The 23110-nt window shown below is 34.2% G+C and overlaps 2 protein-coding genes across 4 annotated transcripts; one reads left to right on the top strand and one right to left on the bottom strand.

Annotated features, from left to right (window-relative positions):
• Window positions 1–324: 324 nt before the first annotated feature.
• Vps15 (vacuolar protein sorting 15) lies at window positions 325–16675 on the bottom strand. 3 transcript variants are annotated; one of them, XM_065358779.1, is made up of 28 exons: window positions 16436–16675; window positions 16040–16220; window positions 15817–15966; window positions 15572–15744; window positions 15409–15498; window positions 15203–15332; window positions 14955–15133; window positions 14736–14879; window positions 11990–12095; window positions 11769–11909; window positions 11617–11693; window positions 11345–11544; window positions 11114–11262; window positions 10873–11025; window positions 10674–10793; window positions 10410–10595; window positions 10171–10311; window positions 9665–9765; window positions 9467–9583; window positions 9296–9387; window positions 9018–9207; window positions 8724–8939; window positions 8547–8641; window positions 8366–8470; window positions 7154–7279; window positions 944–1101; window positions 700–875; window positions 325–627 (listed from the first exon to the last, which is right to left on the bottom strand). In XM_065358779.1, the coding sequence occupies exons 1-28, from the start codon at window positions 16525–16527 to the stop codon at window positions 381–383; spliced, it is 4035 nt and encodes a 1344-aa protein (XP_065214851.1). In that variant the 5' UTR covers window positions 16528–16675; the 3' UTR covers window positions 325–380. The 3 variants fall into 3 exon arrangements, with proteins under 3 accessions (XP_065214851.1, XP_065214852.1, XP_065214853.1); XM_065358780.1 differs by having other exon boundaries at window positions 10174–10311; XM_065358781.1 differs by having other exon boundaries at window positions 10180–10311.
• A 161-nt stretch (window positions 16676–16836) lies between these two features.
• LOC135841680 (UPF0047 protein YjbQ) lies at window positions 16837–20473 on the top strand. Its single transcript, XM_065358785.1, has 5 exons — window positions 16837–17355; window positions 17430–17484; window positions 17563–17602; window positions 17689–17730; window positions 17821–20473. The coding sequence occupies exons 1-5, from the start codon at window positions 17196–17198 to the stop codon at window positions 18034–18036; spliced, it is 513 nt and encodes a 170-aa protein (XP_065214857.1). The 5' UTR covers window positions 16837–17195; the 3' UTR covers window positions 18037–20473.
• The last annotated feature ends 2637 nt before the right edge of the window (window positions 20474–23110 follow it).

Raw genomic sequence — 23110 nt, 5'->3', positions numbered from 1 at the left:
AAAAGCGTATCATTTGAGGAGAGAAAAAAAAACGTCAAAAATTTGATTATAAAAATTTAGAAAATGAAAAAAATTCGAACGAACACTTACGTTAATTATTACAGCTCCGAAAATAACATCGACTTAATTCTAGTAAGAGGAGAGCGGAAAATGGGGGAGTAAATTTAAACGACTCGAATACAATAAAAATTACTAAAACGCTTTTTAGTAGATTTTCTTCAATATTTACACAGGCAGTGCACGCTTTTGTATCCGTAACTCGAGAACTACCTACTATAGATCTAAACGTACACATCGTGTTCGTATCGCACCGTACGAATAAAATAAAACAATTAACTAAATTATAATTAAAAAGATCACAGACGAGTAAAATATTCTAATCACTTCCACACTTTGATGACACCATCGCGTGCTGAAGTAACCAGAAAACATTGAGTTGGTGTTTGGCACATGGTTATATCGGTAATCGTATCTCGATGACCGGAAGAAGGCAGCTCAGGTCCGGCAGCCAGTTGCGAGGTGTCATTCATCGTGACTCCTTGCCTTTCGTTATCCATTGATTTTTCTTTTTGAACCGATAACTGGCAATGTTCTTCTATCACACGAGTTCCATCGACCAGACGATCGCTGGAAATTATTTCAAAAATAGTATTTTTCTAATTTATGACGAGATTTGTTTAATGTTTATCTCAAATTTACCTATAGTTATACGTAGTTTGAGGATAATCATTCGCAGAAGGTATTACAACGTTGCATTCGTCGATGAAAGGTTTCAAGCACCATTTTCTGATTCTTTGATCGGTTCCACCAGATAACAAAATATGCGAACGTTCAGAATAATACGCGTACAAAGCGCAAGTGCTGTTCCCATTTTCCTAAATAATCGAAACACGTTTTCAATGAAAATTCTCAATATCTGAATTTTTTTCAAAATTTTACTCACGGTCGGTTTGGAAAGAGGGGGAGTTTCATTAGCCCAGAAATTAAGCTGTCGAGAACCGGTTTCCATATCCCAAACGGATATTTCGTTATTTCCATGCACCGATGAGATAATCCACGATGATTCTTTCGGGTGTCTGATCACTTTACGTACTCTGGCGTCTGTTGAACGTGAAAATCAATCAATTGATTCGGTTTTGACGAGTTTTTTTTTACCCAAAAGTAAAGTAAAACTAGACAAAGAGATATAGAATCAGTGTAGCATGCGAGAGATCCCTTAAATTACGAATCTCCATCGAATGAATAATTTTTTTCTCTACATCTAACGATGAAGGGACCTTTCAATCTCACTCTCTCCGATTTCAACGATACCAAGTTAGATGAAAAGAACATGTCTTGAAACTCTGGTAGTGGTTACCAAAATTTCAAGTCCCAACGTTGATTTTTAAATTTTGGGCGAATTTTTGAAAATTTAAAAATCCAAGAAACCAGTTTTTTTTCGACGCAATTTTCAAACTTTTTCATGAAATATAATGATTTTTTTTTCGAATCGAGTGAACTCACGTGAATAAAATCCCTCAATTCAATTCACTAATTTTGGATCATTCTGGAGCCTCCATCAATTTTTAAATTTCCTTCAGAGAATTCAAATCGCTGTGGAAGGGTAAAAAACGAACTTTGGAATCCATAACTTCAGTCCTTACTTATTGGGTACCATCTCGACCATTCTAAGTGGTCACCGCAAAATTCCACGAGTTTGAGTTGAAAAATGAATTTTTGACCAAATTAAGAATAATTCCAGGAAAATTGAAAAAATTCAAACTTCAAAGAAGGAAATGTCTACGAAATCACCTGACTCAAAAACAGTCGCAATTTGATCATTTTTGGAGACGCCATCGAGTTTTCAAATTTTCTCCAGAAATTTTAAAGTTCTCTGGAAAGACCGAAAATGAACTTCAGCGCATGTGACTTTGGTTGGTGCTATAATTGGGAACCCTCAAGACCGTTTTGTTACATATCTTCATTGAAAATCCAATTTTTAAATTTTTTCTAGAATTTACAAATCGGTCAAAAAATTTATTTTTAAACTGGCACTCCTGGAATTTTTTGAAAACCACCTAAAACGGTAAAGAAGATGCTCTATATGCGCACTGATCAAATTAACACTGGCTCAAGTTCAATTTTGGCCTTTCCAGAGCGATTTGAAATTTCTGGAGAAGATTAAGAAATCGCTGGAGGCTCCAGAATTCACTGAAACTAGCATTAGTTCCTAATTCATGAGAGTTGAATTTGAAAAATCATTTAAATTGGTTCACTTCGCTAAAAAATTTTAATTTCATGAAAAAGTTTGAAAATCACCCTCAACAGTTTTTTTAAAAATTTGTATACAGTATGACACAAAAGTAGTGCTCGGTGGCTTTCACTTCCAAGTGGAAAGAGCTAGCGAGATGAATGAAGCGGCGTTGAGTAGGGAAAAATAAGGGATTTCAAAAGCGACCTTGAAAATTTCAGGTCCAAGCACAGGGTGCCCACAAATTGAAAAACCGGTTTGGTCAAAAAATTCAAACTGGTTTTTATGGGCGCAATGTATTCTACACACTAAGGCGACAAAAATGTGACATGAATTTTTTGAAACCGGTTCATTAATTTGCAACCAGTTAACAAAAAATACTCAAAAATTGTAGATAGAGAAAAAAGCTTGGAACAAAAGTTGTAGAGCGTGAAAAATTACACAATTCTGTCCAATCACATTTTGAAACCGGTTCATTGGTTCACATTTAGCAACCAGTTTTTGACAATCGCTTAAAATTTGAGATGGAGAAGCAAGCTTCAAACAAAAGTTGTAGAGCGTGAAAAATTACACAATTCTGTCCAATCACATTTTGAAACCGGTTCATTGGTTCACATTTAGCAACCAGTTTTTGACAATCGCCTAAAAATTGGAGATAGAGAAAAAAGCTCAAAACAAAAGTTGTGGAGCGTGAAAAATTGAACCATTTTCGCTGATTAGATTTCGAAACCGGTTCATTAATTTGCAACCAGTTATCAAAAACTACATAAAAATTGAAGATCTAGAAAAAAGCTTGAAACAAAAGTTGTACGACGTGAAAAATTACACAATCCTGTTCGATTACATTTTGAAACCGGTTCATTGGTTCGCATTTGGGAACCAGTTTTTGACAACCAGCTAAAAATTAAAGATGGAGAAGAAAACTTTAAACAAAAGTTGCAGAGAGTGAAAAATTGAACCATTTTTGCTGATCGGATTTTGAAACCAGTTCATTAATTTGCAACCAGGGAACTTTCGATAGTTTGCTGCGAATTAATGAACTAGTTTCAAAATTTGATTATCGAAAATAGTTCAATTTTTCACACTCTACAAGTTATGTTTCAAGCTTTTCTCTTTATCTCCAATTTTTAGACGATTGTCAAAAACTGGTTGCTAAATGCGAAATGATGAACTACTGGTTTCAAAATGTGATTAGACCAGGGTATCTAACGGATTTTTTTTTGAAAAAATCACTACTTTTTCACTGCTTTTTTCACTACCTTTTTTCAACCAAATTTTCAGAATGCCATCCACTCAACCTGCCCCCCTCCCCACAAAAAAAAAATTCGAGAAAGTCAAATTTTTCACATGAAAATTTAAAAAAAAATTGAAACTGGAAGAAAATTTGTAATTTCAATCAAAATTATTGAAAAAAACAATACAAATAAACGAGCTTATTACATTCGTTATAAGACAAGGTGTCAAACAAAATTTCAAAATAAAAAACCAGAACTTTAGCAGGACATTTTTTAAACACAAGAGATTTTATTTTAAAAAAAAGGAGCCGGGGGGAAGCAAAATTTTACATTAGAATTTTTCGCTTTTAGTTTTCAAATGTCTTCAACAACCCAAGATTTTTTTCAAGCAAGCGGATGTCGAAAATATAATTTTATCATTTCAATTTTTGATTTTTTTTTCACGTCAAAGGTTTATTTGTGCTCATGTAATGAAATTGGGCGAATAAAAAACTTTTTCTTCAAACAAACCAAATTTTTAATTTCGAGAGGGAGGTACATATGTGTCAAAAGAGATGATTTTTAGTGTGACGAATTGGTTAATTTTATTATAAGAACAAAATTTTGAAATTCAAATGATTTTTTTTCTTTAAAAAATTTAAAATTGAAAAAAAAAGCAAACGAGCCCGAGCGAAGCGAGGGCAGAAACTTTCAAAAATTCATGTTTCGAGAAGTGAAAAAAAATTTTCTTCATGCAGGGAGGAGTTTATTTTTCTGATTCAAACTTTGAACATTTCTTGAATTTGAACAATAGTTTTTCATGGCGAAAAGAGTAAACAGCCCGAGCGACGCGAGGGCAAAAGCTCTCAAAAATGTGTAATTCAAGCTCTAAAAAAGTCGACAAATGAGCTCTTTTCTACAGAATAAAAATCGAGAAAAAGGAACAAATTTGAATTTTTTCATTTTTTCACTACCTTTTTAACAAAATTCACTACTTTTTCACTACTTTCACTACCCATTTTAAAAATCACTACTTTTTCACTACTTTCACTACTTGCACTACCTGTTAGATACCCTGTAGACAGATAGTCCGGCGTATGAAAATAGGAGTAATTGCACCCCCCCCCCCCCGGCCGATCCTCCGGGACAACTTTTTTCTTAAAGGGGACATCCTAAGGAACATTTTAAAGCAAACTTGCCCAAAAAAAAAGTTGGCCTTACTTGTTTCAACATAGGACTTGCACGAAATTTTTCAAATTTTGCAAAGGTAGATCGAAAAATCATACAAAAATTTATCACCTGTCAAAATTTCAAGTGCTAAAGTGCGTTTTTCGATTTTTGGTGAATTTTTGAAAATCGAATTTAGGCCAAAAATTAGGGAAAAAATCAAAATTTTACCAAATTGACCAAGAAAGCTTAAATTTGGTGAATACCCTATTTTCGACATGCCAAATCGACTGGAAACGGTTTCAACCCGTTTTGAGCAGTTCTGAAGCCCCCCCCCCCCCGCAGATTTTGGAAACTCGAAATTCCCACAAAATTCCATCAAATTGGAGATGTAAAGCTAAAATTTATTCTAAAAACTAATTTCAATACGCTACGAAGTACTGCAGGTGAATTTCAAGTCGTTTTGGATCCTCCAGCGGCTTTTTGAAAATTCCTGATGCCTCCAGCAGATGTTTGAAACTTCAAATTTTCACAAAATTTCATCAAATGGAGGTGGAAAGCTGAAATTTACTCTACACTCCAATTTTAACATCCTCTGAAAACGACTTTTGGTGGATTTCAAGTCGTTCTGGAGCCTCCAGCGACTTTTTTGAAAATTACTGGAGCATCCCGTAGATTTTTGAAACTTGAAATTTCCCTAACATTAATTTATCAATAAATTGAGTTGGCAAGCTGAAATTTACTTCGCAGACTACATGGTGGTTTCAAATGGTTTTGAAGCTTCCAGCTACTTTTAGGAAATTTCAATTTTCCAAAAAAACGTCATACAACCTTTCAAAAAGTTGCTGGAGGCGCCAAAACGACTTGAAATTCACCAGCAGTGAACTTCGTAGAGTATTGACATTAGTTTGCAGAATGAATTTCGACTCTCCATCTTAGTTTGATGAAATTTTGGGGAAATTTCAAGTTTCAAAAATCTACTGGAGGCTCCAGTAACTTTCAAAAAATCGTTGGAGGCTCTAAAATGACTTGAAATCCAACAAAAGTCGTTTTCAGAGGGTGTTAAAATTGAAGTGTAGAGTAAATTTCAGCTTTCCATCTCCATTTGATGAAATTTTGAGAAAATTTGAAGTTTCAAAAATCTGCTGGAGGCATCAGGAATTTTCAGAAAGTCGCTGGAGGATCCAAAACGACTTGAAATTCACCTGCAGTACTTCGTAGCGTATTGAAATTAGTTTTTAGAATGAATTTTAGCTTTACATCTCCAATTTGATGGAATTTTATGGGAATTTCGAGTTTCAAAAATCTGCTGGGGGCTCCAGAACTGCTCAAAACGGGTTGAAACCGTTTCCAGTCGATTTGGCATGTCGAAAATAGGGTGTATACACCAAATTTCAGCTTTCTTGGTCAATTTGGTAAAATTTTGATTTTTCCCCTCATTTTTGGCCTAAATTAGATTTTCAAAAATTCACCAAAAATCGAAAAACGCACTTTAGCACTTGAAATTTTGACAGGTGATAAATTTTTGCATGATCTTTCGATCTACCTTTGCAAAGTTTGAAAAATTTCGTGCAAGTCCTATGTTGAAACGCAAAATCCGCAATTTCGGCTGACCTGTCAATCAAAATGACCGCCATTTTGTAAGTAAGGCCAACTTTTTTTTTGAGCAAGTTTGCTTTAAACTGTTCCTTAGGATGTCCCCTTCAAGAAAAAAGTTATCCCGGAGGATCGGCCGAGAGGGGCGTGCAATTACTCCTATTGCCATATGCCGGACTAAGAATTATGTAATTTTTCACGCTCTACAACTTTTGTTTCAAGCTTTTTTCGCTATCTACAATTTGTCAATTGTTGATAACTGGTTGCAAATTAATGAACCGGTTTCAAAAAATTCATATCACATTTTTGTCGCCCTAATGTGTAGAATACATACATTGCACCAATAAAAACCAGTTTGAATTTTTTGACCAAACCGGTTTTTCAATTTGTGGACACCCTGTGCTTGGGCCTGAAATTTTCAAGGTCGCTTTTGAAAGCCCTTGTTTTTCCCTACTCAACGCCGGTTCATTCATCTCGCTTACTCGCCAGCTCTTTCCACTTGGAAATAACACCCACCGAGCTCTACTTTTGTGTCATACTGTATTTTTCAAAAATTCACCAAAATTGAACTCAACCACATGAAATTTGGATGAGGGGGGGGGGATTCAGGACAGATCCAGCTTGGTTTCGTTCAAATCAAAAAAAATTCATTCCGTTCAAACAAAAAAAAATTATTTTTCTCAAAATTTTTAGACATAAAAATGTTTTTTCTTTTTTTCCTCAAAAATGTCAATATCATAAAGACAAGATTACGCAAATTCACGAAAAAAAATTGTTATTGGATTTTTAACTAATATTTCTATTGACCTACAACCAAAAAGCAAAAAACTGTAATCCCTCCCCCTCCGCATGCACATTCAACTATTCAAAAAATCATTTTCTTTTAAAATGTTTCAAAACAGTTGCTATTTATGGAAATAAATTCTACGATTCTTATTCAACTTACTGTACGGATGAACGACTGAAGTAATAGGTAATCTGAATCTTAAATCGATGCACGTGTGATAACCGCATCCGGTACCCAATATCAAACAATTTTGGAACGAGTCCATGCACATTGTAGTAATCACACCTGGAATTCAATCAAAAAAATAGTCATTTTTTTCATTTTTATAACAATATTATTTAATTAGGTATATTTAGTAATTATTAGGGCTAGGATTTTTATGATAATGCTTTTTTTTTGTAGCAACACCCTATACGGCATAAATATATTTTCTTTGCGTTTCATTCCATTCTGAGGCAAATGGTGAAAGTTGATAGTGCTTTTTTTTGCTTTTTTTGGGTGTAAATGCTTTAAAATGCTTATTTTGGGCAAAAAAGGCGGAAATTTTGCTTTTTTGGGGCTTTTTTTCGTCGTTACCGCTTTTTTTTGGTAAAAAATTGATAAAATGAAGAAATAAGTTCCAAAAATACAAAAATTTATCAACTTTTTGCACATTTTTGAAAAAAAAATAGTTGTTAAAAAAAGATGAGTTCAAAAAAACAAGGGAAGAAAAACTGAAAAATAACAGATTCAGTTTTCATTTTTCTATTTTTATTTTATTTTATTTTTTATTAAATTTTTAGTTTCAGGTTTGTTCCTTTTTTTTCTTTTTTTCATCTTTTAGTTCATTTTGGTTCAAGTTGTACATATATTTAAAGGAGGGGTCTTGCTCGGTTTGAAAAAACCTTCATTTTGATACGTAACATGGTAGGATTTGATAGCGCTTGTTTTTGCTTTTTTCTTACATTTTTATTGCTTTTTTATAGCGCTTAAAACGTGTTTGATAGCGCTTGAAAATCCTAGCCCTAGTAATTATATTTTACATAATCAAGACCAAAAACCTTCAGATATGCGAATTTTCAAATCAATTCCTCAAATTCGCCTCCAATGTGATCCAATTTTCACTTCATTCCCTTCATTAGATATTAATATTTTTTATTTTAGCAAATTTTTACAGGGTGCTCAAATCCAATTCGTATTTTACCAATTTTAAACGACGTTCCAAGCAAGTGACCAAGTTACCTCAATTTATAAATATTTCATGAATTTTTAATTCTTTGAAGATTTCCAGGAATTTGAATGTTTTTTTTTTCATGCTTTTCAGAAAATTAAAGGACACTAGGTATTGCTATTTATTGCGGCTGAATTTGCTCATCAATACCAAATTATTACCTTGTTTGGATTTACTATCAATTCTCCAAGCGTCTTCGTAGGCTCGCAGATCCCATCCTACGATTGTACCATACATCGTCACATACACAACGACGGATTGATGCCCTGCAAAAAAAATTCACATTAATCACGTTGCGTAAAATTTCACGTTTCGTAGAGATTTTCTTTTTTCAAACTATACCAGGATCAAAATAGGCAATATCCACTGCACAGCCATCTTTTTTCAAATCTAATTTTCTCGAATGCAGCGTTGACATTTTGCCTCCAGAATCGATACTGTAAATTACAACGTATTTTATAATTTATAAAATAATTTTATCGTTCATTTATAGGTCTATAAAAATACAATTCAACTCACTTGAGCACTGATACATTTCCCGAATTACTACACACAGCCAAAGATTGATTGTTGCGACAGATAGTCATGCTATTAAGACCGCCGCTTTTGGTATTATACGTTAGTTTTGATTTATTGGCGATATTACGTCCTTCTATTTTACTACAATCCCATAGTTTCACGCATTGATCATCGGAGCAACTAGCAAATAGATTTGATCCGGGTATTGTCACAAGTCTGTAATAAAAATTGATTTTAGCGACATATTCGTGTGTAGAAAACTGATCGAAGGATGAAATAAAGAGTGCGAATTACTTATTCACGGCCGATTTATGTTCGTGTAAATGAGCTATTAAAGATGAACGGAATTCCCAACCGGGAGGAGGCAAGCTGGGCGAAAGTATTGCGTTTTCTAGGTAATCTTGAGCTACGACGGCACTTTCGTATTGTTCTTGTTTCGTACGAATTATTTTATTCAAGTCGGTCTTACAAGGTGGGTAACGATCTGTAAAATTAATCATTGTAAGAATAATTTTTTTTTTCAGTTCTTCAAAAGTCGAAAATCGTAGAATTAGAGCTAGTGGATGGCTCACATTGAACGTATGAATGTTCTTGGATACTTTCAGCTTCGAGGCTCTGGTCTACCGAAAATGTGCTGGATTTTTTACTCGAAATGGATTCGTGTCTGAGGAGAGAACAAATATCAATTATAATAACGAAAACAAACGTTGCTATGAAATACAAGCGAAAAAACAGTCACGTACAAAGTATCTGACGAATGAATGCCTTGTTTCGACGATGAGTTATTTATACCGAACATATGTTTCCATTCTTCGTTCATTCCGCCGACTAAATGAGATCCTCCATCGTCGAATCGTTTTCTGAATAAATAATTCACAAATATATTCTCCTATAGCGATTTTTTAATACATTTAACGAATAAATTATACTGATAAATGTACCTGTGAGAGACATTCGATCGTGTATCTTTCGATAAAATATCAGATTTCGAAAAATGCACCGTATGGAATTTGATACCATGCTGCAAATGACTCACATCGATCTGATGAAACAGGCAAAAAATACAATATTAGATTCAATCAGGTATTTCAATTTAGTAAAAGCTTCGCATGATTCCAGATTCTGAACTAATAACGATGAGATAATTACATAATATCGAGAACCCACGAAAAATCATTCGAAAGCCCATAAAAGCTCTTCACAAACACACATACAAATGCACAAGACGAACAACAGGTTAATCAACAACACAAACAATAACTTACTCCAATGTACGTAGAACAATGATGATTGATGATTAGTTGAAAATACCCAAAATTCACAAATGAGCTCATGCAAGTTCGAAAAAAGTACACAGGTATAACGAAACACACCACGAAAGACACCCAAAACCCCACGTCGAAAGCAGCATTCGGACAGCCAGCACAAAGAAAATTAATCAACTTACTACCTTCACCTTTCCAGTAGGAGCCGAGGGTTTTTCAACATTGATGTAATACTGATTCAATTTTTTGTAATGATCAGCCATCAAAAGTATCTTGTCTTCGACCGTGTCGTCCATTCCTTCGGAACATAAACGTCGGAAAAGCTGAAAAAATCCAAAATGAATCAGAAGACTATTTACAGTGAAGGAAAAAAACAGGCGATCAAAAAATTATTTCATTAAAACGATGAAAAAATGCCTACAGCTTGAAAAGTAGTAGAATGTCGGATCAACGACGATGAAAATATTTCTTCAGTTCTGGCACCCATTTGCCTGGCACCACGTCGAGCTTCCAACGTGTTGAGAAATAACTCCAGATCGTTAGATTTATAAACGTTATCGTGTATAAATCTCGGTATCGGAGGTTGCAAAGCATTCAGTACGTATTTCTGTAAAGTGACAGTCATTTCATAACGACGAACAGATGCAATAATATTAAATTCTAGGTTTACTCGTAATCCACTCACTTCGGTATCTAATTGGTGAATCGCGTGTTTCATGAATTTTATGATTATCGGAGATACGTGACATTCGACTTCTAGAGGTGATAGGATACGAGTGATTCTCTTTATGAAGCCAACTACAGCCTAAAAAATAAACGTATCGTTGAAATTAAATGTTTTTCTCGTGGAACAAAATGAGACGTGAAAGTGCACGAATAATTACTCGTCTAATCCATAAATTGGGATGAATCATGAGACAGGCAGTACCGTTGATTAGAGTCAGTAAAGTGCTCTTTTTAAAAAGACCCAATTCGGTCATCGCTGACATCGAATTGATCGCTTTTCTGATAATGTATTCTTCCGAATCGGTCGTTCCCTGAAATTATCGATTAACGATTAAGTTTCAACTCGAAAAAAGTCTAAATAATTTGTTTTCCGATGAAAAATTCTGAAATCGTAGTTACCTGAAGTAATAAGGGAATCAGCATATCTGTGCAAAATATTCCAATATATCCAGCTACTCCGGGAATACAATCAAAAAACGATGCTCTCAGTTGTTTGTCGTTTTTATCGTTGAGAAATGTTACCATATGCGATAGGACAATTTCGTTAGCTGCGATACGAACGAAAATGAGAAATATTAACAAACAGTCACTTATTTTTACATCCGCGTACTTTTTGAGCGATGGACTTACATTTTATTTTACCGAAGAATGTGCACAGTCTAACGATACCGTTTTCAATCAAGGTACGTTTCACGATATTTTGCGAATCAGTGAATAACGAAGAAACACATTGTCTGATCATCTCGTGTAACGTAGCAACTTCGCTTTCGAAAGTATGACAAGGTATTTCGTGATTCTCCAACGTGACTGTTTGAGTATATTCCAAAAATCTGAAAGAAAATTGAATTAAATCGATTGCGAAACTCGAAGACGTCAGATTGAAGTTTTCAACGATGATTTACTTCATAGAAGTCTCCGATATTTGCGCGATTACTTCGGCTAAAGCAGTTCTAACAGCTACTTCTTTATGTTGAGAAATCTAACGAAAAAAATAGTATTCGAATTAATTAAATTTTCCATCAAAACTGATCAAGTTTCATTATTATTAACTTACTGGAGTCAACGCTGGCAGAATGTACTCTGGAAATATATTAGCATCGCTCGGAGGCACAGATTGAATAAGATTTAGGCAATTATTAATGGTATGAATGGCGGAAATGCAAACTCTAGTACATCCATCTTGTAACAAATCGAGCTGAAAATTCATATAAGATTAATACTAAGGATCATGAGAAATTTATTCGTTCACATTCGATATCAAAAGAATCAGCTTACGATGTAAGGGATAATTCTATCCAATATTGTTTCAACGGACGTATGCTTGGAAAGCGTGAACAGAATTTCTAAAGCCTTTAATTTAGAAGAAGAAGTTTTCAGACCCCTGTAATTAGTGGTATTTTTATATTAGATACTTGAATTAAAAAATATAGTCCGGCATATCACAATAGGAGTAATTGCACCCCTCCACTGATCCTCCGGGACAACTTTTTTCTTAAAGGGGACATCCTAAGGAACATTTTAAAGCAAACTTGCCCAAAAACAAGTTGGCCTTACTTACAAAATGGCGGCCATTTTGATTGACAGGTCAGCCGAAATCGCAGATTTTGCGTTTTAACATAGGACTTGCACGAAAATTTTCAAACCTTACAAAGGTAGATCGAAAGATCATGCAAAAATTTATCACCTGTCAAGATTTCACGTGCTTAAGTGCATTTTTCGATTTTTTGTGAATTTTTGAAAATCCAATTTAGGCCAAAAATGAGGGGAAAAAATCAAAATTTTACCAAATTGACCAAGAAAGCTGAAATTTGGGATATACGCCATTTTCGACCTGCCAAATCGTTTGGAAACGGTTTCAACTCATTTTGAGCAGTTCTGGAGCCTCCAGCAGATTTTTGAAACTCGAAATTCCCACAAAATTTTATCAAATTGGAGTTGTAAAGTTGAAATTTATTCTAAAAACTAATTTTAATACGCTACAAAGTACTGCAGGTGAATTTCAAGTCGTTTTGGAGCCTCCAGCGAGTTTTTGAAAATTCCTGAAGCCTCCAGCAGATGTTTGAAACTTTAAATTTTCACAACATTTCATCAAATGGAGATGGAAAGCTGAAATGTACTCTACACTCCAATTCTAACACCCTGTGAAGACGACTTCAGGTGAGTTCAAGTCATTTTAGGGCCTCCAGCGACTTTTTTGAAAATTACCGGAGCCTCCGGTGGATTTTTGAAACTTGACATTTCCCCAAAATTTCATCAAACTGAGATGGAGAGTCGAAATTCATTCTGCAAACTAATTTCAATACGCTACGAAGTTGACTGCTGATGTATTTCAAGACGTTTTGGAGCCTCCAGCGACTTTTTGAAGGGTTGTATGGCGTTTTTTTTTTTGAAATATTGAAATTTCCTAAAAGTAGTTGGGAGCTTCAAAACCATTTGAAACCACCATGTAGTCTGTGAAGTAAATTTTAGCTTGACAACTCCATTAGATAAATTAATGTTGGGGAAAGTTCAAGTTTCAAAAATCTACTGGAGGCTCCAGTAATTTTCAAAAAAGTCGCTGGAGGCCCTAAAATGACTTGAACCCACCTAAAGTCGTCTTCAGAGGGAGCTAAAATTGGAGTCTAGAGTAAATTTTAGCTTTCCATCAACATTTGATGAAATTTTGTGAAAATTTAAAGTTTCAAAAATCTGCTGAAGGCTCCAGTAATTTTCAAAAAAGTCGCTGGAGACCCTAAAATGACTTGAACCCATCTGAAATTGTCTTCAGAGGGTGTTAGAATTGGAGTGTAGAGTAAATTTCAGCTTTCCATCTCCATTTGATGAAATTTTCTGAAAATTTAATGTTTCAAAAATCTGCTGGAGGCTCCAGTAATTTTCAAAAAAGTTGCTGGAGGCCCTAAAATGACTTGAACCCACCTGAAGTCGTCTTCACAGGGTGTTAAAATTGGAGTGTAGAGTAAATTTCAACTTTTCATCTCCTTTTGATGAAATTTTGTAAAAATTTAAATTTTCAAACATCTGCTGGAGGCTTCTGGAATTTTTAAAAAGTCGCTGGAGGCTTCAAAACGACTTGAAATTCATTAATTTAACAAATGGAGTTGGCAAGCTAAAATTTACTTCGCATGCTACATGGCGGTTTCAAATGGTTTTGAAGCTTCCAGATGCTTTTAAGAAATTTCAATTTTCAAAAAAAAGAACGCCATACAACCCTTCAAAAAGTCACTAGAGGCTTCAAAACGTCTTGAAATACACCAGCTGTCAACTTCGTAGCGTATTGAAATTAGTTTTCAGAATGAATTTCGACTCTCCATCTCAGTTTGATAAAATGTTGGAGGAATTTCAAGTTTCAAAAATCTACTGGAGGCTCCAGTAATTTTCAAAAACTCGCTGGAGGATCCAAAACGACTTGAAATTCATCTGCAGTACTTCGTAGCGTATTGAAATTAGTTTTTAGAATAAATTTCAGCTTCACAACTCCAATTTAATGGAATTTTGTGGGAATTTCGTGATTCAAAAATCTGCTGGAGGCTCCAGAACTGCTCAAAACGAGTTGAAACCGTTTCCAATCGATTTGGCATGTCGAAAATACGGTATATCCCAAATTTCAGCTTTCTTGGTCAATTTGGTAAAATTTTGATTTTTTTCCTCATTTTCGGCCAAAATTCGATTTTCAAAAATTCACCAAAAATCGAAAAACGCACTTTAGCACTTGAAAATTTGACAGGTGATGAATTTTTGCATGATCTTTCGATCTACTTTTGTAAAGTTTGAAAAATTTTGTGCAAGTCCTATGTTGAAACGCAAAATCTGTGATTTCGGCTGACCTGTCAATCAAAATAGCCGCCATTTTGTAAGTAATGCCAACTTTTTTTGGGCAAGTTTGCTTTAAAATGTTCCTTAGGATGTCCCCTTTAAGAAAAAAGTTGTCCCGGAGGATCGGCTGAGGGGTGCAATTACTCCTTTTGTCATATGCTGGACTAATACATCAAATTTCATAAGGCGATTCGATGATATTGTTTACCTTACGAAAGACGTAACCAACGTTGTAATCAGTACTAAAGCTTCGCATTCGCCTTCTTCGTAATCTTCGCCTAAATTTTTTTTCTTTTCTTTAGCTTCGCTATCTTCTAATAATTTAATCACGTTAGCGTTGTCTTGATACAGCCTACAAAACGAAAATCTCATTTACTGCTCGTTTCGATAAAATCTTCCCAAAGGAATCAAAATTCAAGATGAATACCTTTCGATTTTTTCGTCCGGAGAAAGTATAGTAGGCGAACTGGTGGAAAATAATGACATATATAATTGAAGAAAATCGTAAAAATATTCCGGAAATAGGCGTCCTCTCTCTCTATCTAAATACGATTCGGCTGATAGTCTTTTCGATGGGTTTCGTTGTATCATATCACTAATCAATTGCTAAACAAATGGAAAAATATTAGCACAAAAAACCGAATAAAATAGTCTAACGATCGAATAAACTATTACTTGAACGGCGGGATCTTCGATAGTTTTCAAAATATGAGGAACTTGTTCGAATTCGTTATTTCTATAGGATAATAATTGAGATAAATCAAACAGTTGTCTTCCATCTGAGAATAACTCGGCTAAAACGCACCTATAAATCCAACACAAACGATATTAAAACACAATCGAGTCGATATATAACACGGTTTAAGACAATCATAACAAACCCAGCGGAGAAAATATCCATAGCTGGAGTTAATTCGTTCTTTTCAACATCTTGTAGAGGAAGCGTGTTACTATCCGGATTGCTAACAAACCTACGCAGCGAATAAATCCGCATTAATGATGTGAATTTAGAAAAATGAGCAAATAAGACCTCAATTCGAGTACCTTTCCGGTGCAATGTAGCACGTTCTTCTTCGCGACGTATCGAAAAAAAATGAAAAATCGGCCGGATTATCGTCAGGCAAATAAGTCGGTTTAAACGAGGCAAAATCAGTCAACATAACCCAATGCCATGATGTTACCATGATGTTCTCTAGTTTTACGTCACCGTGACAAACCTAAACAAGTATTTACTCGATTTAGTGACAGATTTAAAGAAAGAAATTACCACCGAACGATATTCAACTCACTCCAACTTTATGACAATGATGTAACGCTAGTAGTATCTGAAAAGCGATCCATTTCTTTTCAATAAGAGCTAGAAATGGTCTAGTGCTAATACGATCGTATAAATTATATTTCACATATTCTCTCATCAAAAAAGCAGCGCCATGAGATACCTGAAAGTATACCAAAATGAAGGTAATTACGAATGGCAGCTGAAATTTTGAGCAGATGGATATTCATACTTACAATGGCTTTTCGAAAAGGTAAACAGTTGAGAGATGACGATAGTTTATTCTTTATTTCTTCGACTTCCTGTTGATACTTGTTTAGCAGCAGAGACAAATCATGCATAACAAACACTTTGACCACGATTAAACCTTCGCTTGATTCAGCTCTGGCCACTTTGAAGAATCTCGTGCTTCCGAGGCTGGAAAAAACATGAATAATTTTAAACGAAGCAGTTACCAATACAGACTCTAGAGCACGAAGTTCGTCTGTTTTGTTTGGAAATTGGAACGGAATCGATTAAATAAATCTCAACTCGGAGATTTCATTCGAGAGCTACAGAACGTGATTAGCTTCTCGAACAAGTCAGCTTTAAAACGTTTATTGTTCTATGATACAATGGAATTATGTACTTACTTTCCATCGAATCTCAAGTTGGGATGATGAGTTAAATAGTGCTCTACAGGAAAAATCTGCGAAGGAGCGACACCAACGAGCTGATTACCCATTTCGTAATTCACATAATTTGCATTCTATCACTCGAATAAAAATTAATTAAAGACTACTCTATTCTATACAGCAAAAATTCAACGAATAAGTCACAAAAGTAGTGTATTTTTCTGCAAATTCGCAATATTTTGAAACGATTGTTTGATATCAGTGATTTCAGTTTCAGTGTTTTTCATACGAGCAACGCAAAATTAGCAAAGACGTAGCGAAATTTTTCTTCTGGTAGCGTGGCAACACTGCATTCGATGACGAACTTTTTTTTTTTTTTTTTTTCAAAATACCGTAATGACTAATGATCCGGTTACGGCCTTTGCGGGCCTTACAGACCGAAACACAAAATTTCAAAGGCAGTCCCAAACACAGCTGAAATTTTATTCGTAAGTTGTGAAGCTTTTGGTGCAAAGTTGAAAGTTAGAACTGCGGGTATGAATTGTTTTTATAAAGGGTTGTGAACGTTATGGAGGCGTGTTTCTTGCTGTGTATTTTGATTGATGTTCGATTTTCGAAAGCTCGCTAGTATCAGTTGTATAAAATTGACATTTCATTTCGCATTCGTAAAACTCTGGCTAAAGTTTACTCATTTTCCAATTCATGTAAATGATTGTGACTAGTTACATGTTGAAATTTTTATCTCGTAATAAATGTCTTAGATGACTTATCTTTTATCATGGCTTCGTCAACAAGAGGTATACAAATTGGGAATGCTTGGTTTCAAAGGAAAATGAACTTGAGGCCACAACACAGAGGAGTTCATCTAGTTACTGAAGAAATCCTCAGACAAATGCCAGAGTTATGTCAATTCTCAGTTGGCTTATGTCATTTGCAAAGTAAGTAGAATACCCCGAAGTGCTATAATTTTAGTTGATCGCAGAAGTAGTAATCTTATATTGATATGTTTCAGTTTTACATACATCAGCAAGCTTAGCTTTGAATGAAAGTTGGGATCCGGATGTTAGGTGAGTTTGTTTTCGTACAGTCCTGCGATAATATCTCAGAATGTTTCACTTACCTAATGATTTCTTTTTTGATAACAGGGACGATATGGAAATGATGTTAAACAAAATAGTTCCTGAGGTTAGTTTGGTTTGAATAACAAGTCCTGTATTATATTTCATTTTGATCACTAGAATAGAGTCTCATTTGTGTCGCTTTTTTTTCAGGGTTTACCCTACAGACATTCTTGCGAAGGACCAGATGACATGGTGAGTATATGAGTAACTGTAGTAAAATCGAGATTTCATCTCGTATATTAATCGATTTAATAATATGCTTTTTTATATGTGTATTTACAGCCTGCTCATGTGAAAGCGTGTTTTCTCGGCTCCTCGTTAACCATTCCAATAACCGACGGTAAACTGAATCTAGGTACATGGCAGGGTATTTGGTTATGTGAACACCGAGACCATGCAGGAAGTCGTAAGCTAGTTGTAACGTTAAATGGTTGTCTTCACGACTCAACTCGTTCACCAATTAGTCCTGTATCACCTTTAGCTTCTACTAGTAGTTAATGTATGTACGTGTACATTCCAAGTGCCATTTCATCGTGTAAATATGTAAGTTAATTTTCCAAAATATATTACTATATATATATTTTTTACGTAAAAAAATTAATCGGCGTTTCGTAAACCATTATAATATTGTTTCTACTTCGTATTTTCACCTTATATTTGGCACCTTTCATTCAAGGTGTCAATATGATTGTACATAAGTTCTTGTAATTTATTAAGCGTTTGACTTCGATACAACAACACTGCTTTGGAGATGAGACTCGATAATAATGGAGAGAAATCGAATACCTAGTCAAGTAATGCGTTCAGTTATATACCTAGATTGTTTTTATTTAAAAACCAACGCGGAATATTTTTGGTGTTAGGTTTTTAAGCATTTTATTGTTATTTCTTATTAATGTAATCACGTTGCAGTAATCTCATTTTTGGCGAGTACTCGTACTTATCATCTTAATTTATCAATATGAATGTACAACATACTATTTAGGATAGATAAAAAGGTTTCTAATTACCAAGCAGAGATTGTACCGAAAAAATTTTATCGCGATATACTTAATTAAAGAGTCGAGTGATCGAGGCATTATCATCTTGCTAATTTGAATCTTTTATGCACAGATTACACGAAAATGTATCTTTTAAAAAAAAAAAATCAAACTAGTTGTAACTTATATACTTTGACGAATTGGTCATTTATTCGGATTTCAGATTAATATAAGAATTATTTTTTAATTACGATACTTATGTTTGAAATTTGTTTTCGAATGAAAATCTTGTTCACATTTGCCAGTCCAAGTCTTGATTGTTGAACTTTCGATAATTTCTGAAGATAGAAATGAATTTTGAAGATTATAAAAAAAAAATAATGGCGTGGGTTGTTTTAAAAATAGATTGAATTGGTATTCGAAGTTATTTGGTCGAATGAATTTTGCTTTTGAAAGTATGTATTGATTCGTTGTGTGATATTTATTTAAACGTCTATTCACTTTTCATTTTCAATCAATATGTTTGAAATACTGCAGCAGCTTTTTTATCCCTAATCAAACATTACGTTGAATTATTGCGAAGTGATGATCGTTTATTTTATTCCCTCCCAGTTTACGGTGATCCAATTCGTCAGTGGTTAATTTACCAATGTGTAAGATTACCTATATTTTACAGGCGATTTTTGTCACTCTTTTTTTCACCTAAATGTACTGAGCTTAAATGGCTATTCATTTTATGTACAGGGCATGTCCTTGAATTTATTAAAGCCCGAGTTTGAATAGTTATTTGAAAAAAAGCTATGATTTTATTCTTAATATACTTGACTCCCTGTCACCTTATAATATGTAATATTTTAACTATGCCGTACACAAATTACAGTGTTAATTCACCTTTTTGCTACGTTAAAAATAAATAAATTCGAGATTAGTACTCGTGTTTATAAGGGAGGCAGGTTTTTTTTCTTTTTCGTAAAACAAAAATAATATTTTTCACGTGATTTTCGCCTTGCTTCGAACTCTTCTTATATTTTTAATGTTTCAATACCGCCGAATAAAACCATTCAAATAAGAAGAAGTCTCTTTTCTTTTACTGACCTATAATTGACCTGTTTTCTAATGCATCTAACGTACGAAAAATTCGTGCCCAGCCTGGGAATCGAACCCAGGCCCTCCGGATTGCCGGTCCAGCGTGCATTCCTGGCCTAAAAGTAATTTCCTTGCAGGTTGCCTACCTGTACTTAGTAGAATAAAACCATAATTGTTCGATAATTTCTGCAAATTAATAATCGAAACACATTTACATGTAGGTATTATCATGAGGCTACATTATTGCAGAAAATTGTTTCTCCTGAAGTACTTAGTCCTTGTAAAAGATCACGGGAATGGGAAATAATAACATCAACTCTATGTAATTATTAATAAGGTTTTTTTTTAGTTACCTACCAACATACGGTTTATATTTATGTAGGTACCTATCTATTAGTTGATGGTTGTTGTTTAATGAACCGATGATTTTTTTTTTTTTGATCGATACGATGAATATTATGCCAATAAGCTCAATACATAGTGTTGAAAATTTTCAAATTATTTATATTATAATAATAATAACGTATTGTATTTACTTTCTTCTTTTAGTTGTGATAATTTTCCATCAAACTGTATGGTGTAATCGTATTTTAACGATGAAAATTGTTCGGAACTGTGTTCCATTCTTGTATAAGAATTTTAAACAATAATTTATTATTATTGTTATTTCGTGCTATTTCCTATATATTTTTTTTTTTCAGATTTTATTTTAATTCGCATCGTGACTCTTATATGTGTACTTATTTGTAAAGAAGTGAATTGTATAATGTATATTTGTTTATGCAATTTGACTCTGATTACACTTATTATTTTGATTTTATGTACATATTGTTATTTATTTAATTATTGAATAAAGCAAAAGGGATCAATTTTGTGGTTTTGGTTTTTTTTTTTTCTGTAACAAAGGAATCTCTTTTATAACTTATCAACTCCGATCGAGCTGAAAAAATTTGGCTCATAGTCCGGCATATGACAATAGGAGTAATTGCACCCACCCCCCACCAACCGATCCTCCGGGGAACTTTTTTCTTAAAGGAGACATCCTAACGAACATTTTAAAGCAAAATTGCCCAAAAAAAGTTGGCCTTACTTACAAAATGGCGGCCATTTTGATTGACAGGTCAGCCGAAATCGCAGATTTTGCGTTTCAACATAGTGCTTGCACGAAATTTTTCAAACTTTACAAAGGTAGATCGAAAGAACATGCAAAAATTTATCACCTGTCAAAATTTCACGTGCTTAAGTGCATTTTTCGATTTTTTGTGAATTTTTGAAAATCCAATTTAGGCCAAAAATGAGGGAAAAAAATCAAAATTTCACCAAATTGACCAAGAAAGCTGAAATTTGGGATATACCCTATTTTCGACCTGCCAAATCGTTTGGAAACGGTTTTAACTCGTTTTGAGCAGTTCTGAAGCCTCCAGCAGATTTTTGAAACTCGAAATTCCCACAAAATTTTATCAAATTGGAGTTGTAAAGCTGAAATTTATTCTAAAAACTAATTTTAATACGCTACAAAGTACTGCAGGTGAATTTCAAGTCGTTTTGGAGCCTCCAGCGAGTTTTTGAAAATTCCTGAAGCCTCCGGCAGATGTTTGAAACTTTAAATTTTCACAACATTTCATCAAATGGAGATGGAAAGCTGAAATGTACTCTACACTCCAATTTTAACACCCTGTGAAGACGACTTCAGGTGGGTTCAAGTCATTTTAGAGCTTCCAACGACTTTTTTGAAAATTACTGGAGCCTCCAGTAGATTTTTGAAACTTGAAATTTCCCCAAAATTTCATCAAATGGAGATGGAAAGCTAAAATTTACTCTACACATCAATTTTAACAGCCCCTGAAGACGACTTCAGGTGGATTCAAGTCATTTTAGAGCCTCCAGCGACTTTTTTGAAAATTACTGGAGCCTCCAGTAGATTTTTGAAGCTTGAAATTTCCCCAACATTAATTTAACAAATGGAGTTGGCAAGCTAAAATTTACTTCGCATACTACATGGCGGTTTCAAATGGTTTGAAGCTTCCAGCTGCTTTTAGGAAATTTCAAAATTCCAAAAAAAAAAAAAAAACGCCATACAATTAACCCTTCAAAAAGTCACTAGAGGCTTCAAAACGTCTTGAAATACACCAGCTGTCAACTTCGTAGCGTATTGAAATTGTTTATTGGAATGAATTTCGACTCTCCATCTCAGTTTGATAAAATGTTGGAGAAATTTCAAGTTTCAAAAATCTACTGGAGGCTTCAGTAATTTTCAAAAAGTTGCTGGAGGATCCAAAACGACTTGAAATTCACCTGCAGTACTTTGTAGCGTATTGAAATTAGTTTTTAGAATAAATTTCAGCTTTACAACTCTAATTTAATGGAATTTTGTGGGAATTTCGAGATTAAAAATCTACTGGAGGCTCCAATAATTTTCAAAAAGTCGCTGGAGGATCCAAAACGACTTGAAATTCACCTGCAGTACTTTGTATAGCGTATTGAAATTAGTTTTTAGAATAAATTTCAGCTTTACAACTCTAATTTAATGGAATTTTGTGGGAATTTCGAGATTAAAAATCTACTGGAGGCTCCAATAATTTTCAAAAAGTCGCTGGAGGATCCAAAACGACTTGAAATTCACCTGCAGTACTTTGTATAGCGTATTGAAATTAGTTTTCAGAATGAATTTCGACTTTCCATCTCAGTTTGATAAAATGTTGGAGAAATCTCAAGTTTCAAAAATCTACTGGAGGCTCCAGTAATTTTCAAAAAGTCGCTGGAGGCTCCAAAACGACTTGAAATTCACCTGCAGTACTTTGTAGTGTATTGAAATTAGTTTTTAGAATAAATTTCAGCTTAACAACTCTAATTTAATGGAATTTTGTGGGAATTTCGAGATTAAAAATCTACTGGAGGCTCCAGTAATTTTCAAAAAGTCGCTGGAGGATCCAAAACGACTTGAAATTTACCTGCAGTACTTTGTATAGCGTATTGAAATTAGTTTTCAGAATGAATTTCGACTCTCCATCTCAGTTTGATAAAATGTTGGAGAAATCTCAAGTTTCAAAAATCTACTGGAGGCTCCAGTAATTTTCAAAAAGTCGCTGGAGGCTCCAAAACGACTTGAAATTCACCTGCAGTACTTTGTAGTGTATTGAAATTAGTTTTTAGAATAAATTTCAGCTTAACAACTCTAATTTAATGGAATTTTGTGGGAATTTCGAGATTAAAAATCTACTGGAGGCTCCAGTAATTTTCAAAAAGTCGCTGGAGGATCCAAAACGACTTGAAATTTACCTGCAGTACTTTGTATAGCGTATTGAAATTAGTTTTCAGAATGAATTTCGACTCTCCATCTCAGTTTGATAAAATGTTGGAGAAATTTCAAGTTTCAAAAATCTACTGGAGGCTCCAGTAATTTTCAAAAAGTCGCTGGAGGCTCCAAAACGACTTGAAATTCACCTGCAGTACTTCGTAGCGTATTGAAATTAGTTTTTAGAATAAATTTCAGCTTTACAACTCCA

Source organism: Planococcus citri, chromosome 3, assembly GCF_950023065.1.
Source record: "Planococcus citri chromosome 3, ihPlaCitr1.1, whole genome shotgun sequence".
Classification (NCBI taxonomy): Eukaryota; Metazoa; Arthropoda; class Insecta; order Hemiptera; family Pseudococcidae; genus Planococcus; species Planococcus citri.
This window is presented reverse-complemented; position numbering and strand designations above follow the sequence as displayed.